Genomic DNA, 19,437 nt, shown 5'->3' on the forward strand with positions numbered 1-19,437 from the left:
TTTGATTTACAAATAAGGAATCCTACTTCGCGGAATTTCATTTATCACGGTAGGGTCTAGAACCGATTAACCGCGATAAACGAGGGTTCACTGTATGTGCAAGAAAGAGTTTTATATCAAGAAGTAATTACACATCAAGAAAACACTCCAGCCCAGTCCAACTCAAGTCCATAAGTCTGAACCTAGTCCATAAGTCCCTCTTCAGATTCACACAACTCACATGCAATGATGCAGACTGCAGGAATGTCACAGGCCAGTGCAAGCAGTCATATGGATTCAAGGTCGGTGGAAAACATGGTGGCGCTCCAGAGGCTCTCTGGGTGTTCAGCATGCAGGAATGTGAAAGGAGACACACACAGAGAAAGACTGGTCTCCATAGACCTATATATCTCATTCGCACCTCTAAGTGAGACCCCAGATTGACAGGCTAAACGTCACTCCTACACTTCAAGTTGACATGAATGTAGCTACCACACCAAATATTCACCAGGGTCTGGTCTTTCCTGACAACATGTCCAAAGTCTGTAAAGTGAAGCCTCAATATCCTTGCCTCTAAGGAACAGAGCACTCTGGCTGTATTTCTTCTAAGACAGATCTACTTGTCCTTTCAGCAGTCCATGGTACTTTCAATATTCTAGCACCACAACTCAAATGTATCAATTATTCTTCTGTCTTTCTTACTCAGTGTCCAACTTTCACATGCATGAGGCAATGCAATGTCTATGGCTTGTACCAGGCACAACTTAATCCTAAAAGGAACATGCATGCTTTTCAACATTTCTAAAAAGTCTTGTGTAGCAGATTTACCTAATACAACTTGTCTTTTGATCTCTTGTCTGCTGCTTCCATAAGCATTGATTGTAGATAAAAGCAAGAGGAAATCCTTGACAATTTCAACCTTTTCTCCATTTACTATAATGTTACCTATTGGTCCAGTTGTGAGGCTTTTGGTCTTCTTTACATTGAGTTGTAATCCAGACTGAAGGCTGCAATCCTTGATCTTCATCAGCAAGTGCTTCAAGTTCTCCTCACTTTCAGAAGGCAAGGTTGTGTCATCTGTATATCTCATGTTGTTAAATAAACCTTCCTCCAATCCTGATGCTACATACCTTTTCATATAATCCAGCTTCTCTGATAATTTGCACAGCAAACAGATTGAAGAAATATGGTGAGAGGATACAACCATATAGCACACCTTCCCTGACATTAAATAATGCAGTATTCCCTTGTTCTTTTCACACCACTGTCTCTTGATCTATGTACAAATTCCACATGAGCACAATCAAGTGTTCTGGAATTCACATTCTTCTCAAGGCTATCCATAGTTTGTTATTATACACACAGTCTAATGCTTGGCATAGACAATAAAACACAAGTAACCATCTGAGTTAGTTAACTGTGCCAGCCTGGCCGATAATCACATGTGGGGCTGGTTGAGAGGTGGAGGGATAAATGGGTGGTGAAGCCTCGCCTTTCTAGTTCTCGGGTCTCTTGTTTTGTGATGGTTGCACCGGGTGCAGCTGCCTTAGCATTTCCCTGCTTCAGCTTGCAAGATTGACTTCATACAAGACAACATCCAGGAGAAGCAACATGGACCTATCCCGATGCAGCCCTGGGTGCTGGAGCAGCCGTGTGGAGACCCCTACTAGTGCTGAGATGCTTGTTCGTTCACTGACTCAGCTTTCCTCCTGCAGTCGGCATTATTGCCTCTGTTTTGTGAGGTGGAGGACTTTGTGGACTGGTGTGGAGTTAATGGGTTAATGTTGGACTTGTGGGCTTGGGCAGCATTGGGTTGGGATGTTTTCATGATGCACCTTTTCTTTACATAAAACTCTCTCTTATACATGAGTCGCTGTGGATTTGTTTCTCCAAAGTACCTAGACTAATACACCATCTTTTGGGCATTCTGGGGTTTGAGCCACGATCCATCTGACATCAGCAATGATAGCCCTTGTTCCACGTCCTCTTTTGAGCTGACCTGAACTTCTGGCAGTTCTCTGTCAATGGACCGCTTCAACTGTTGTTAGATGATTTTCAGCAAAATTTTACTCAGAAGTGATATCAATGATATTGTTTATAATTTGAGCATTCTGTTGGGCCACCTTTTTTTTGGAATGGGTACAAATATTTATCTCTTCTAGTCAGTTGCCCAAGTAGCTATCTTCCAAATTTCCTGGCATAGACAAATGAGTGCCTCCAGTGCTTCATCACTATAAAGAGTTACAATCTCAGAAACTGACAGGGGCAGTTCTATCCTGCCCTTTAGGGTTGCTACGCGTTAGAATGGACTCAATGGCAGTGAAGTTGATTTTTTGGTTGGTTGATATTTGTGTTTGTCTGGGTAGACTAGAGAAACAAATTCATAGAGACACATATGTGTATAATAAAGAGGTTTATATACAAGAGCAATTGAATATTGAGAAAACATCCCAGCCCAGTACAGATCAAGTCCATAAGTCTGATATTAGCCCATATGTCTGATACCAATCTATAAAGTCCTCTTCAGACTCACGAAACACATGCAATGAGGCTAAATACAGAAAGATCACAGACCAGTGGGTTCAGAGTCTTTTGGATCCTGTGGCAGTAAGAAGCTCTGGTAGAGGTCTCTACGAGGCTCCTCCAGGTCCCAGGGCGCAGGGTCTATCAGTGTAGTGCCATGTGTCTTTTCAATAGAACATCTCTCAGGGAGTAAGCAGAGAGAGAGAGTGTGTGTGTATGTACCTCTCTCCTCCAAGGAGGAAATCCAGGAGTTTCCAGAATTCTCAGGGAAGTCTATGTCCACACAGAAGCCTCATTGGCTCTGACCCGATTGACAAACTAGACTCCACCCCTTCACTCTTAATCCTCTGAAGTCCCAAATTGGCACCAGATTATGTAACTACCACAATGTTTTCTCATTTCCATGATGTTGGCTAAGGTATTGATTTTGGTTCATTCTCTCGTCTAATGTGTGTGTTTATTGCTATAAATTGCCTGCTCTTGCTGTGTCATCAAAGTTTGGGTATATTGTGTTTTCCTATTCACGTGTTTAAAGAAATGTTTTAGTTTCCTTTCTTATTTCTTCATTTATCCAGTAGTTTTAAGCAGGGTGTTATTCACCTTCCATGTGATTTCCCTCCTTTTTTTCCGGTTGCTCCAATGCCTTTTCTTTTTCAAGAGTGTCCTTTGGCTCTGTGCGTTGGTCACTCCTTTGTTTCATTCTGTTTTGCTTCTTCATACAAACAGAAATTGACAGTTGGGATTAGCAAAACCCTTGATAAGATCCATTTCAGAGGATTCTGAACATTAAGTTCATCTGCATGCCGTAATCTTCTAAAAATTCAACCATTCTCTCCTTACCCTGTAGATGGTGGCCACAGGAGTCTGCCGTTCAGATGAACATGTTGTTAGTGGACAACTGGCCATGCCTTTTCCCGTGATCGTAGGCCATGAAGCAGCTGGCATTGTGGAAAGCATTGGAGAAAATGTGACTACAGTAAAACCAGGTATAGGATTTACCCTCAAGGAATGTGTCTGAGTATAGGTCCCACAGGAGCATCCATCAAGGATGAAGAAATGTAGGCAATGAAAGATGAAAGACCTCTTGCGAGCTCATTGCAGGAGCAAATAGCTAAGTTGAGTCATGAACCAGGACTTCCTTCTTTGCTCTCTCCTTACCTGGCTTCCTTCATGCAGTTTGGTATGTATATCTTCAGGGGCGCATTTGTTTTCTCCAACCACTATCTGCTACATAAACAACTGGGTGTTGATTAGATCCTAGGGATATGTGAAGATGCCAAGCCTAACATCATGGAGTTCATAACCTCAGACAGAGAGCACTGCCTTCTGTGTCAGGATTCAAAACAGAACTGCGCGTGAGAATAGGGAAACTGTTCTTTGCTGAGTTTACCAAGCAGAGCTGTGAGGTGAGGACTAAGTCAACATGGCCTCTTCTTAGACAGGAAGTGAAGTCCATTTCATTTCCTCTTCCTCTATGGCCTCCCTTCTTGAACATAGAGCAACAGCAACAAAAATCCATATAAATGGAAATTAAAGAGAGCTAGCATTACAGAATTCCTAGGAGGAAAAGTTAATGTAATTGACTGCTAACTAAAACATTGGAATTTTGAGTCTACCCAGAGGCTTAGTGATCTACTTCCAAACATCAGCTATTGAAAACGCTATATAAGCCTGAATGACCTTAATGACATCTCTCTCTCTCTCTCTCCCTCTCTCTCTCTCTCTCTCTCTTGCGCTCTTCCCTTCCCTCCCCTCCCTCCGTTTCTCTGTCTTCCTTTCTTTTTTGGTTGGTGGAAGACATCCTGCAATAAACTACATATGTTTTATTATCTTTAACCCTAGTTTTATATATCTTATTACAAATTGGTGCCTAATTTATTTTTAACAATGATTTCATCCAAATTTTACTGTTTTGATGCAATTCATAAAGTTTTTAGCAGCTGATTCAACAGACATGGACAACCTATTCATTATTCATAGTCTGTTCTTAGTATTTTTGTGTGTGTTTCTTTTTTGATTAGTTGGGATTTAAAACATATAACATATGTTCTTAGTATTGAAACCTGTTCCCTATGAGTGACGCTGCTGGTATTTGAAACACCCATGACATGACTGCCAGCAGCACAGCAGCACACAAGCCACTACCGCAGGACAACCCAACACACAAGTGATGGAACCTGCCTTGTGGGAACAGAACAAGGGAGTACTGCATGGTTCACAGTCAGGAAAGGTGTGCATCAGGGTTGTATCCTCTCGCCATACTTATTTATCTGTATGCTGAGCAAATCATCAGAGAAGCTGAACGACATGAAGACTTCAGCATTAGGGTTAGAGTAAGGCTTATTAACGACCTGCATGTGCAGAAGGCACAAACTTCCTTGCTGAAAGTGAGGAGCTTGCTTTGAAGTGCTTGCTGATGAAAATCAAGGATGGCAGCCTTCCGTATGGATTACAACTTGATGTAAAAAATACAGAATTCCTCACAACTGGAAAATAGGTAACCTCATGATAAATGGAGACAAGATTGCAGTTGTCAAGGATTTCGTTTTGCTTGGATCCACAATCAATGATCATAAAAGGAGTAGTCAAGAGATCAAACATCGTATATAAATCTGCTGCCCAAGACCCCTTTAAAGTGTTGAAAAACCAGGCTGTTACTTTGAGGACTAAGGTGTGCCTCACCCAACCCATGGTAATTTCCTTTTTTCCCTGTTAAGCCCCTTATTTATATATTTTAATAGGTTTATTGACATCTCATTCTCATATCATGCACTTCAATAGTTAGGTCATATCAAAACAAGTTGCATAATCATCACCCAAATCAGTTCCATGATGTTTTCTTCCTTCTTGTACTCAATGCTATTAGGTTCCCATTTCCCTCCATCCTCTCCTCCTATACCCTCAATAAGCCATTAATCTAGTTCCCATCTCTGAAGATTTACCGATCCTGGACTTCATATATGGAAAACACACATAGAGCAGCAAAAAGAAAAGCAACAACAAAATGCACCAGAGAAAAGTTTCAGTCAAAAAGAAAGCAGAAACCTTAAAAATCAAAACAAATTTAAAATGGGTTGAAAGGGAAAACAAATGATAAGGTGTTAGATTTTAAACTAGTTCTGCAACAACCCACTTTTAATTGCACTCTGCACAATAGCAAGGTTATTCACATCCCTGGTCCATGGCCAGAGGTGATTCACCAGAGACTAAATTGCTACAGTATTTCAATCACCTCTTATCCATGTGAAAGTCGGACCTTGGATAAGGAAGACTGACGAAGAATTGCTGCAGTTGAGTTACGGTACCGGAGAGAAATATGGAAAGTACCACGGACTGCCAAAAGAACAACAAATAAATCTGTCTTGGAAGAAGTCTAATCAATGCTCCTTAGATACAAGGATGATGAGACCTTGTTCTCGTACATGTTATCAGGAGAGACATCAGGAGATAGCACAAATAGTATGCTATTATTTTCACATACCTACTTTCAATTAAATAAGATGGTTTACTGGGATTTTCTCTCTCTCTCTTTATTTTGGTCTTGTAAAATAGATTGTAAAAGTAATTAAAAATATTTTTTTCTTAATTCTGAAAATCATTTTAGTCAGTATAGTCACCCACACTCCACTCCCATTTAACCACTAATCTGTGAACAAAAGATAATAATAAATAGCCTGGTTTAGTTTCAACTTTTTGGATTTCCTTTAAAAATATAACAAAATTATATTCTTACTTTTTGTTGTTGCTCTGTCCACTACAAGAAGAAAAATAGATCATTTATATAGAAAAATAGATAATTCATAAATTGATTAGAAATATTTGAAAGTCAGTTCTTTGATTTTATTTTTTAAACATTTTATTGGGGGTTTTACAGCTCTTATAATAATCCATACATCAATTGTGCATATGTTGCCATCATCATTTTCAAAGCATTTTCTTTCTACTTGAGCCCTTGTTATCAACTCCTCTTTTTTTCCCTCCCTCCTCCACCCTCGTGAGCCCTTGATAAATTATAAATGATTGTTATTTTCATATCTTACACCGTCTGCTGTATCCCTTCACTCACGTTTCTGTTGTTTGTCCCCCCGGGGGTGGGGTGGGGAGGTATATGTTGATTGTTGAGAGGGGTTCCCCTTCTACCCCTTTGAAAGTCAGTTCTTATTCTTTAACAAAGTACCTACCTCACTGCTGAAGACTGAGGCTTTCAAAGGAATTCCTTTGCCCCATTCTTACTTTTCCTTGAAAAATGAAGAACAACAACAATAGACATTCAATATAGATAAGCATACTGACTTTGAACAAAATCAAGAAATTCTATAAAGGATGATTATCAAAAATTTTATTTACCATAGCCCAATCAATTACAAAATCCAAGACATCTAGTGAAACATTGGCAGCCCTTTTGCAACTATAACTTACATTTACACTCATAGTGAAAACATTAAAGGTTTAATTAGTTAAGAATAAAATGCCAAGACATGTATAAAACTATAAGTTTAAATATAGCTAAACAATAAAAAATACTTACTAATACAATAGAAATGGTTAGAAGTCTGGTGTTTCCCACATTTATATATCTTCTTTGGGAATCTTCAAGAGTATACCAGGTGACTTCAAAAAGTTAGTGGGAAAATTCTATTCCATTTCAAGTCTACATCTCCCCAAACGTTTGGAAGCTCCCACCTATAAACCAAAGTGAAAACCGTGTTGAAAGGCATAGTGGTGACTAAACTGTCGTTGGGACATGGGGCAAGGATGCATGACTAATCCACTGAATGGTAGTGAATTTGGTTTGGAAGCTTGAAGTGCTTGCTCTGTTAATACTTGGGTATAAATGTAAGAATTTGTTTTATTCCCATTCAGGTGATAAAGTCATCCCGCTCTTTACTCCCCAATGTGGAAAATGTGCCGTTTGTAAACACCCAGAAGGCAACTTATGCTTGAAAAGCGAGTAAGTTTCTGAAACCGTCCTTGCACAATCAGTCAGGGCATATCTGTTGTGCTCCTGGCTCATGCTTGTGTGTCTCTGTTGCACTGTGCAGTCTGGGTAAGCCTCGGGGGACCATGCAAGATGGAACCACCAGGTTTACCTGCAAAGGGAAGCCTATCCACCATTTCATCGGCACCAGCACCTTTGCTGAGTACACAGTGGTGGATGAGATCTCAGTGGCCAAGATTGACCCAGCTGCACCTTTGGAGAAAGTCTGCCTCATTGGCTGTGGATTTTCTACTGGCTATGGATCTGCTGTCAATGTTGCCAAGGTAGGAAAGATAATAAGTGATTGAGATAGTTAATTGTGCCAACTTAGCCGATAAACACATGTGGAGTTAATGGAAGGGTGAAGGGATAAATGGCTCGGTGAACCTCGCCTTTCTAGCTCTCAGGTCTCTTGCTTTGTGATGGTCAGACAAGGGGGCAGCTGCCTTAGCCAGCTCCCTGCTTCAGTTGGCAAGCCTCACTTCCTGCAAGACATCCCTGAGGAAAAGCCGCATGGACCTACCCCGATGCAGCCCTGGGTGCTGGAGCAGCCATGTGGAGACCCCTGCCAGCACTGAGATGCTCACACTCACTGATTTGGCCTTCCTCCTGCAGTTAGCATCATAGTGTGTGTTTTGTGGGGTGGAGGAGAACTTCATGGATTGGTGTAGGACATATGGGTTAATATTGGACTTGTGGGCTTGGTCAGCAATGGGTTGGGATGTTTTCTTGATATGCACTTAACCTTTATATAAAATTCTCTCTTATACATGAGTTTCTGTAGATTTGTTTCTCTAACGTACCCAGACTACCACAGTGATCATACGAATGATGCTCAGATTGTCAGCAACCAAAAGGAACCCTTTATTCTCAAGAGTCCTTGGTCATTCCTCACAGATTGTAGTAACACCATTTCCCCTGTTGTCAAAAGAGGGCTGAAGTACACCACAGAATTGGGAGTGTTGATTTCAGGAAGAAAACTGATCCCAATAAAAATGGACAGTGTGTCCTAGAAAATTCACCAGCTTACTACCGATGGAAAAAATGTTATTAATTAAGTGAAGGTTAAAATTCCTTTTGTGTATTTATTTTTCTCTATTCGATCTTCCTGGAATTAAAGTTTGGACCTGGGAGCTCATTTAGTCTTTCATTCTACATGTAAAGAGCACCTATGTGCATCTGCACAGTACGTTCTGCTAGTTTCTGGAGTGGCAAAGGTAATTAAAATGAACGTTTGCCTTTAAGGAGCATCTAGACTATGGGTCTCTTACTTTCAATGCTAAGATCAACAATCAATTCCAAAGCCTTGCCTGATGCACCTTCCAATCTACAGCCACCAACACAAGCACACTCTGTAAACTCCCTAAAGAAAAGCGATGGAGCTGTAGTAAAGTACTTACTGCACACTGTTCAAAGATATTACTACGATGCCTTCTCTCTCTCTCTCTCTCTCTCTCTGTCTCTTTCACATACACACCTTTTCTTTAAATATTTGGAAACCACAATCTAGTATCACCTCTTTGATTTGGAAATTGTATGAAACTGAGGCCCAGGGGCATAAAGTTAATTGCTTTAAAGCTCATAATTGAGACCAAAATATCTTTCTTAAAACTCCTCCTGAATACTAAATCATATTACTTAATTACAAGCACTTTTATATAACAGCCTTTGTTTAACTTTGTATTGTTCTCAACGACATGGACAATGGTGTTGAACCTCCTTCAGCTTTGATAACATTTAAGTGAGTGAACAAGCGATGGAACAGGAGGAAGCTTACCTGCACTGAATACTGCCTAACGATAACATGATTTAAGCAATAGTTCAAAGTCAAGTTGAACACGTTTAAGCATATCCTTTCCAAATTAGTGACTCTAGTACTAAAGTACATATATTAGAGTATACATGCATAATCTATGTATATATGTATATAGTACATGTACAATTGCATCATCTATTTGAGCAGATAACACAGAACAGAAGCTATCAATCACAGTAGTGGATTTTAGTTATTATTAAAATGTAGACCAAATTTTTATTAAATTGTTGTTCATTGGTGATTTCAAAAGCAGAGAAAAAGGGAACCTGCTAAGATCACATAGTTTCAGGTTATATTATCTCGAAGTTGCCTATTGAATCTTCCCAATTAATAGGTTAGGTTTCAAGGTAAGGATAGCAATTCTATTTTTCACAACTAACTTCTACTCTCATTATACTTCCAATTACTACTAAAATTAATGAACCAAGGAATAAATTATTGAGGTATTGTTGGATTTTTAAAGTCTCTTGGATTTTTTTTACATATTTATTTCTCCCCAAAATTATTTCTATACATCTGATGAACTGAAGCAGAATATCACTGGATTTGAACTACTGAGATCTTTCAACAGTGGAGCCAATTAGAGTTCAAAGGTCACCTAGTCTGGTGGCTCCCAAACGGGGCTGCCCACTGAGTCACAAGGGAAGGTTTAAAAACGCAGATGACTAGGTTCCACCTGGCATAACTTGTAGACACTGAGATATCCTAATGCTCCCTAGGTCAGTCTAGGAGCCATGGTGATGCAGTGCTTACAACTTGGACTTGGATCTGAAAGATCAGTAACTTGAAACCTCCAGCCACTCCACAGGAGAAAGACAGGGCTTTCTACTCCCATAAAGAGTCACAGTCTCAGAGACTCACAGGATCAGTTCTGCCCTGTCCTATAGGATCACTATTAGTGGACATCAACCCGATGGCAGTGAGAGGGTTTGTTTTTTTCTATCAGTCTAATGTACAGCAGCATTGGAGAACCACTGATGTATATCAGCCTCCATAATTTAAATGAAGGAACTGAAGCATAAAGAGATTTGATAGCAGGCTGGGCATGAGCGTCCAACTATCTCCTTTATCCTCAGCTGGACGAAGTCTGGCACTTTATACAGCTTAAACTGTTCCTGAAAGTCCACATCAATCCATGCTGGTGTTTTCCTGACCGCAGGTCTCCAAAGGATCCACCTGTGCTGTGTTTGGCCTTGGGGGAGTCGGCCTTTGTGTGATCATGGGCTGTAAGGCAGCAGGAGCAGCCAGGATCATCGCAGTGGACATCAACAAAGACAAGTTTGCAAAAGCCAAAGAGGTGGGGGCCACTGAGTGCATCAGCCCACAGGACTTCAAGAAGCCCATCTCCGAGGTGCTGACAGAAATGAGCAATGGAGGCGTGGACTTCTCGTTTGAAGTCGTCGGTCGGCATGACACTCTGGTATGTATGACAACATGCTTTGAGATGAGTTCTTATGCAGTCGAGTCTGTATTTAGGTAAGATAATCTATCTATCTATCTATCTATCTATCTATCTATCAATCTATCTATATCTATATATTATGTACCAATAGTATTTTTTAAATGATGAGTGGCAATTGTTTAGCTCCTGTTTGTTACCTAACCCAGCTCTTGGTTGATTTGGTTCCAACCCATGTGTGTCAGAGTAGCACTATGCTCTATAGAGTTTCTCCAGAGGTAAATCACTAGACTTGGCCTTTGGCTGAAAAAGAACACCAGTCTTTTGGCTAGTAGCTGGGCCCTTGACCTTTTGCAGCACCAGCAAGTCTGTCTAATTGTTTTATTTATTTATGATGAGAAATCCGTCGTTCCAGCTAAATGAATGTCTCGAATAATACTTTCCCTTTAGAAAAAAAATTGTCTTATTGAACCATTATATAGCCACTACTGGCTTAGTAAAATACATTCTCCACCCTTAAGGAAATGCCACTTTTGTTCTGAAATTGGGCACTTTCTACTTCCTGGTGTTGTTAGGTGTCTTTGAGTTGGTTCAAACTCATAGTGACTCTGCATTCAACAGACTAAAACACTGCCGGGTCCCACACCCTCCTCACCATTGCTCTCATGTAGGAGTCCGTTGTTGCAGCCACTGTGGCAATCCATCTTGTCAAGGGCCTTCTCTTTTGCTGCCTCTCTGCTTTACAAAGCTCGATGTCCTTTTCTGGGGTCTGGTCTCTTCTGATAACATGTCCAACGTGTCCGGCATAGTCTCATCATCCTGGGTTCTAAGAAGCACTGCAGCTGTCTTCTGCCAAGACACATCTGTCTGTCCTTTTGGTCCATGATGCTCTCATCATTCTTCACCAGCACCACAATTCAAATGCATTGATTTTCACCTACCATATTCCTAACAAAAATAATGTAACACCATGCTATGCGTTTTCATGGATTATTATCTTTTTATGCGTAATACTTTGGCCAAAAGAAATAAATAGCAATTTTAGGCCAAGCATCATTTTATTAACCGAAAATAAGGCCTAGACAAAGTATTAGCTTTAATGCATCACTATGTTTTCTTACAGCAGAGAGCACCGAGCCTGACACAACATAGCTACTCAATATCTATATGTTAATGTGCATGCTTGAAACAGCAGATTTTACCACACACACACAAATTAGTTAATATGTATCCATAGCATCGTTTGGGTATTATATGAGATAATGTACACAAAACACTTAGCACAGGGCCACCTGGACAACAGTGCTAAGCTCTCGATAAATGTTAACCATCATTTTTGTTAAAAAGCATTATTCCCAACCTGGAAGTGCTTCTATCGTGTTTGAAAGGTGCCTGATCTTGCTTTCAAGTAATTACAAGCATCACTAATAGCAACGAAGACTACATCTCCAGCTACATTTAGTTAACCAGACTTCTCTAGAACCCAAGTGAAGAAGTCCTCACACCAAGCAATTCTATTTGTTGAAATTCTCCAGTTAGGGTCAGCAGTAGACATAGGAAGCCACAGACGCTTTGCAGCCTTGACTTAGGATAACACATCACAGACACCTGGAATTTAAAGGAAGACTAACTTTATCCAAAACTGAAGATCTTCTTCATGTTCATTTTCTATTGCCACCCCCACCTCACCTGGCTTTCTCATGTAAAGCTAGACTGTTACTTTATTTGACAATATCAAATGTCTACGTAATAAATAAATGAAAAGATTAATTAACCAACTCAGACTGCTGAAGAGTCATGTGATATTAAAACATTTCCCTTTATTTCAGGAACCTTGCTATTTATGTATGTCTTTATTGATGTTCGTGGAGCCTGGTGGTTATGCGTGGGATTGCGATCTGCATGGTCAGCAGTTAGAAACCACCAGTAACTCCCTGGAAGAAAGACTGGGCTTTCTAGCCCCTAACAGTGAAAGCCTCAGAAACGCACAGTGGGCTCGCTATCATCGACTCAAGGGCAGGGAGAGTTTGGCATCGGTTTGCCTCCTTATTAGTTTATAAGGAAGAACGATGCACTCCACACTCACGTGCCCATCCTTTCCTGCACAAAGTATTTCCTGAGCACTTTGGAAAGTCACAGCACAGCCATAGACCCAAGAAGGAACAGAAATGCAAACTAGGTCATCTCTCTCCACCGCACATTCACAATCGATCTGACTAAGCCAATGTTACATGAACTCTTAGTGTGGATCATGGGTGGCGATTACCAAGCTCACCTTAACAATGTTGAATATTAATTACATTCCAGATGTCAGCCCTGGCATGCTGTAATGAGGCCTATGGTATAAGTGTCGTGATAGGGGTACCTCCTGGATCCCAAAACCTTGAGATGAACCCTATGCTACTGTTGACTGGACGCACCTGGAAAGGAGCAGTTTTTGGCGGTATGTAGATATGCTGGAGGGTCACATTTTTATCATTTTGGTTGGTTTTTTTCCCCCTTTTGCCCATGACAAAGCCAGATTTTGAGAACCAACCTAATTAAAAATAAATTAAATTTCTTGTTGCATCTATAAGGATTCCTGATGGCACTATCAGGTGGAGATTGAACTATTAAACACAAGGTTGATAGATCAAACCCACCAGCCTCCTGATAGGAGAAAGTTGAGGCTATCTACTCCTGTGGAGAATTACAGCCCAAGACACGTTACATAGGGTTGCTATGAGCCAGAATCGATTCTCTGGCAGTGGGTTTTGCATTGTAGCTATAGGCTCCAAATCCCTGCTGTGGTGGTTGTTAGGTGTCGTCAAGTTGACTTTGTTTCACAGAAGTCCCATGAGACAAAGTGGAACTACCTCCATAGGTGATCTAGGTTACAATATTAATGGGATGAGCCTTAATGGCCCGGTGGTTAAAGCACTCTGCTGCTAACACTGAGATTGGTGGTTCAAACCCACTTGCCATACTACAGGAGAAACATATTGCTTTTATAAAGATGTACAGCCTTACAAGCCCCATGGGCAATTCCATGAAAAGAGTCCCTATGGGCTGGAATAAACTCAATGACAGAGGGTTTGGATGGTTAAAATCTGTATGAAAGCATGTTGCCTGGTCTTTCTTTCACAGAGCCATTGGGTGGGTTCAAACCACCCACCTTTTAGTTGGTAACGATGTGCTAAGCCATTGGTCATTAGGGGTCCTTTCCACATCAACTGGGTGTAAAAATAATCCATCCTGTTCTTCCCGGTATCCTGGTAGCCTCCTTCCTGGATCCTCATAAAGGAACATTTTTCAGCACCACCTTTCATCCTGTGGCAGCATGACACTGAAATGCATAGTACCAACCAAACCAGTTGTGCTCACGTCAATTCCAACTCATGGCGGCTTGTGTGTGCCAGAGAAATGCACATTACAGGGTTTTCCATTGCTGATTTCTCAAGAGTACAGCACTCAGCCTTTCTTCTGAGGCACTTCTGAATAGACGCAAACTGCCAGCCTTTGGTCAGAAGCCATGCCCATTGACTGATTGTGCCAACCAAGGGCTCCAGAGTACCTAGCAGGGCTCACAGCATGGCTGCACTGTGCTCACCTGCAGACAAATGTGAAGTTTGCTCTTTAATTCTGGGTAGATGCATCTGTACCATAATTCCTCAGTGGGTGAAGATAAAACTTTTTTTTTAATTTAAATCAAACACTGCAAAAAGATTTTTGAAGCATCTACTCTCACTAACCAAGTAATAGACATACCATCACTTTTTTTATAAACATGCATTTTCTTTCTCTTTAGAAAACTCCTCCGTGATTCTTCTACACTCCCCCTGGCTGACCTTAACAATGATGGTTTCTTCTTTTCAGGCTTCAAAAGTAAAGATTCTGTGCCCAAACTGGTGAGTGACTTCATGGCTAAGAAGTTTTCACTGGATTCAATCATAACCCATGTTTTACCTTTCGAAAAAATCAACGAAGCGTTTGATCTTCTTCGCTCTGGAAAGAGGTAGAGTTTAAGTTTGGGTTTTTTGTTTGTTTATTTTGTTTTCATTGTAATTGGTTGGTCAGAAAAAATATGTATCTCAGAGATTTGATCCATTGAGCAAGAAGGGTGAGAACATTAATGCTTTGGTTTTCCATTACCAGGTCAGTTTTTACAGGTAGAACATTGAAGATCCTAATGTTTTGCATTTCCAATTCAGCTGTAATCAAATTTTGTTGGTTACAGGAATGTGACTGATCAGAGCCACTCTTACCTTCCTTAGCGAGCACTAGCCCTTTCAAGGAAAGAGCATCCGAGGTGGGCAGTCACAATTGAGAGTGGTGCAGGCCCAGCCTCTCCCTAGTGGGTCATGAATGCTGCATCAGCATCATGTCCCCAAAGCTCTTCTTAGGGGAGTCCTTGGACCCACCTGAGCGTTGCTTTCCATACAGACTTTTTCACTTGATTTTCCTTGCAAGGGTTTTCTTTCTTTTTGCTATTTACAATGAATTTTTCACAAATAAAAAATTACTATAAGGGGAAGGGTGCACCATGCTATTTTAAATGTCCATCTTCCACTGTCACCAATGGTGAGAAAAACAGGTCAATCCCATCTTATTCTACCTCTAATATTTAACGTTCACAAACACATATCAGAGGAATTTTGTCATCTACACGTATATATGAGACATGACAACTACCAAGCAATTGATTGTAGTCCATTCCCACCTGCCTTTTGGACTTTCTCACTCACTTCTTCTCATGAGGTTTTCAACTTTAAATAGTATCTCTTAGGCACCCACACTTACCTTTTAAATAAGCAAAGATTAAAAATTATAACACTTAATATGGACAAGGGTAAGGGAAATGGGCACTTTCAAATGTTGTTTACAGGAGGATTAATTATTACATCCTCTGAAGAAAGCCATTTAATAATGGATCAGCAATTTATTTTTTTTTAAGTTGAAATATTTTGTCCCACAAATTTCATTTTTAGAAATATATTCTACAGAAATAATCAGGTGTGCCCACCATCATTAATCCCATTTCCGTGATGTTGTTGTTGTTGTTGTTGTTGTTGTTATCTGACATTGAGTCCATTCTGACTCATGGTGACCTTGTGCACAACAGAGCAAAACACTGCCCAGTCCTGTGCCATCCTCACAATCATTGTTATCTTTTAACCCATCATCGCAGCCAATCCATCTTGTTAAGGGTCTTCCTCTTTTTCATAGCCCCTCTGCTTTAACAAGCATGATGTCCTTTTATAAGGACTGGTCTCACCTGAGAACATGTCCAAAGTGCATGACACAAAGTCTCACCATCCTTGCTCCTAAGAAGCATTCTGGCTGTACTTCTTCCAAGACAAACATGTTTCTTTTATTTTGGAAGTCCATAGTGTTTTCAGTATTCATTGGAAGCACGATAATTCAAATGCCTTGATTCTTCCTCCATTTTCCCTATTTAGTGTCCACCTTTCACATGTGTATGAGGCCATGGAAAATAGTATGGCTTGGATCAGCTGCACCTTAGTCCTCAAAGTAGCATCTTTGCTTTTCAGCATTTTAAATAGGTCTTCTGCAATGAATTTACCCAATATAGTACACCCTCTGATCTCTTAGTTTCAGTTTGAACATCCGTTGTGAAGCCAAGCATGACGAAATCTCTGATAAATTTTTATGGGAGCAGACAGCCTTATTGTTCTCATACATGTGTATTTTAAAAAATCAAAACAGGTTTTTCTATAACATCCAAATTGGAAACATCATAAAGTTCAACATTAATGAAATAGTTCAATAAGGTTCAGCCTTATACTAGAATCAATAAAGTCACTAAGAGGAAAAATTTCCATTTCACTGGGAAAGTCTCGTGATATAATTTTAGGTTATAAAATAGAGAAGACAAATTTATATATGATGTCAAGCAGGAACAGTAATAATTGTATATATGTCTAGGAAAAATGTGATAACATTCTAAGAGGATATTAACAGCTTCTCTCCAGATTATATTTTTACCTTTTGACACTATCCTGTACTTTCCAAATTATCTATATGTATTTATCTTACTAGATATACATATAAATAAATAAACATTTAAAAGACATGGAGATCCTTTTTTTCAGTATTTACCTTTCAGAGGATAGTTTTTAGAAAGATTATTAGTTTCAATGTAATGTTACATTTCTATTCTCTCAAAGATAAGGATTCAGTTTAATTATCTATGTCTATGAATATTTAAGCATCTCTCTATTAAGTCTCTATGAAGCCTTCAACAGAGTCTTTATTAAATTATCAATTACTTCCGGCAAGCTACCTATCATCTTGTCATCTGTGCAACTTTGTGTTTGAATCCCAGCACTCCATACCAGGTGTATAACTGAGAGCAAGTTATCTACCTTCCAGTTATTTTTAATCTCTATCAGGGAAATGATATTAGAACCTGCCTCCTTATGACGATGGGAAAATGGATCTATGAGCCTATATTTATAGGTTTAGTATTAAGGTAGCAGATGGACATTGGGCCTCCACTAAGTACTCCCTCAATGCAAAAATACTTTGTTTTCTTAAACTGGCATTCCATGATGCTCACCTTCCCGATACAATCACTGAAGGCAAATGGGAGCATAAGCAAATGTGGTGACAAAAGCTGATGGTGCCCGGCTATCAAAAGATATAGCATCTTCGGTCTTAAAGGCTTGAAGGTAAACAAGCGGCCATGTAGCCCAGAACCAACAAAGCCCACATGGATGAACCACACCAGCCTGTGTGATCATAAGCTGTCAAATCAACGGGATCAGGCATCAGGCATCAAAGAACAAAAAAACATATCATTGTGAATGAGGGGCAGTATAGAGTGGAGACCCAAAGCCCATCTCTAGGCAATTGGACACCCCCTTACAGAAGGATCGTGGGGAGGAGACGAGACAGTCAGGGTGCGATGTAGCAATGATGAAATATACAATTTTCCTCTAGTTCTTTAATGCTTCCTCCCCACCACCCCCCACTATCATGATCCCAATTCTACCTTATAAATCCGGCTAGACCAAAGGACGTACACTGGTACAGATAAGAACTGGAAACACAGGAAATCCAGGACAGACAGATAAACCCCTCAGAACCAATAATGAGAGTAGCACTACCAGAAGAGGAAGGGGAAGGTGGGAGGAGAAAGGGGGAACCGATCACAAGAATTTACATATAACCTCCTCCCTGGGTGACAGACAACAGAAAAGTGGGTGAAGGGAGATGTCAGACAGGTAAGACATGACAAAATAATAATAATTTATAAATTATCAAGGGTTCATAAGGGAAGGGGTGGAGGGGAGTGGGGAAAATGAGGGACTGATACCAAGGCCTCAAGTAGAAAGCAAATGTTTTGAGAATGATGATGGCAACAAGGGTGCACATGTGCTTGACACAATGGATGGATGGATGGCTTGTGATAAAAGTTGTATGAGCCCCCAATAAAATGATTTTTAAAAGGAAAAAAAAGAACCTGCCTCCTAATGTTGTGTCAGTTGAGGTCTGAATGAGATAAAGCATGAAAAGCATCTACAAAATACATGGCAAGTAGCAGAGGCGTGCTATACCCCCTTTGTTGTTTCATATCATAATTACGCGAGGTGCTCCGACCCTTTAAAATGGTCTTGATGAGAATGCTAACTAGGGGCAAATAAAATCTAAATTGCAGGCATAACCAGACGTTGATGATTCAGTTTAAGGCTGGAGAAAACATGAGAACCAGGGAACGTGAAACGGCCCTCTCACTTGAACACACGGAGCTGGGAATGGCGGCGGGGAGCTCCTTGGACTTTCACGGAATATTTAAGGGTTAAAACATAGCTCTCCTTTTTCTGTTTCAGCATTCGTACGATCCTGACCTTTTGAGCCGATGCAGAAGCTTTACCCTTGTAGCTGCCTCAAGCACCAGCTAAAGATGCCTTTATTCTGTTCTTCAACAATTTGTGCTTCAAGAAATTCCACATGAGAGCTTTCTCAAAGGGGAAAATTAAAATGCTGTGAAATAATTTTTCAAGCAAATCCAAATGAGAGCTTGTTGAACATCAGTTGGGTAACTGCGGCCAGTACCCTCTTCCTCCTAATCATTAGGTTCGTCTTATCTTTCTCATTGGGAAAAGGCATTTCCTGTGACTTCTTGCACTTTTTGTATCTTGACTGCCCTTCCTCGTTGAAGGAACCCTCATTATTTGCGTCCCCAACCCAAACAGGATGGGCTATTGACCTTGAAGTTTTTCACTTCCACTCTATTTCCAGATTTTATATTTTCCTTTTTATGAGATGTATCAAAACCCTAGATTAAAACTACAGTATAAGAAAAAACTAGATGCAAACTTACAAGTGAAAAAGATCTGAATTTTGAAATCTAAAAATTTATTAGCCACTCAAGGAATTAGCCATTAAGGGAATTGCTTTGTGAAATCAGAGTCCCTTGAGGGTGCCAAAATTACCATTTCAACATACTATCAATCAAAGAGTGCACCAGGGTGGAGAGATGGAAACAATGCCTTCACTGGTATATAGACCTAGATGGAAGATATGTCCAGAAACAATTGCTTCACATTCTGTAACATTTGTTTAATAAAGGTTTCCATAATTTTTTAGCAAAGCTTTTTTATATTACTCTCATGTGTCTTAATTTTGGGCCCTTTTCCATGTCTGTAATCCTGCCTGGGACAGTGATGAATAGAACTACCATAAATCATAATCTCGCGATTATTTCCTTTGTTTCCTGGTTCATAGCGTGGAGCCACC

The 19,437-nt window shown here is 40.2% G+C and overlaps 1 protein-coding gene across 1 annotated transcript in view; it reads left to right on the forward strand.

Annotated features, from left to right (window-relative positions):
- The window catches only part of LOC101664642 (alcohol dehydrogenase E chain), a 30,683-nt gene extending 11,293 nt beyond the window's left edge, over nucleotides 1-19,390 (forward strand). Inside the window, exons 3-9 of the mRNA XM_004703280.2 lie at nucleotides 3,350-3,488; nucleotides 7,366-7,453; nucleotides 7,545-7,764; nucleotides 10,456-10,716; nucleotides 13,003-13,138; nucleotides 14,551-14,689; nucleotides 18,528-19,390. Of these exons, the coding sequence (XP_004703337.2) occupies nucleotides 3,350-3,488; nucleotides 7,366-7,453; nucleotides 7,545-7,764; nucleotides 10,456-10,716; nucleotides 13,003-13,138; nucleotides 14,551-14,689; nucleotides 18,528-18,552 (1,008 nt within the window). The 3' untranslated portion in view covers nucleotides 18,553-19,390. The remainder of the gene's footprint in view (nucleotides 1-3,349; nucleotides 3,489-7,365; nucleotides 7,454-7,544; nucleotides 7,765-10,455; nucleotides 10,717-13,002; nucleotides 13,139-14,550; nucleotides 14,690-18,527) is intronic.
- Nucleotides 19,391-19,437: the final 47 nt, after the last annotated feature.

The sequence above is a fragment of the Echinops telfairi genome, unplaced genomic scaffold, assembly GCF_000313985.2.
Source record: "Echinops telfairi isolate 266 unplaced genomic scaffold, ASM31398v2 ScPeMD7_7468;HRSCAF=8506_0, whole genome shotgun sequence".
Classification (NCBI taxonomy): domain Eukaryota; kingdom Metazoa; phylum Chordata; class Mammalia; order Afrosoricida; family Tenrecidae; genus Echinops; species Echinops telfairi.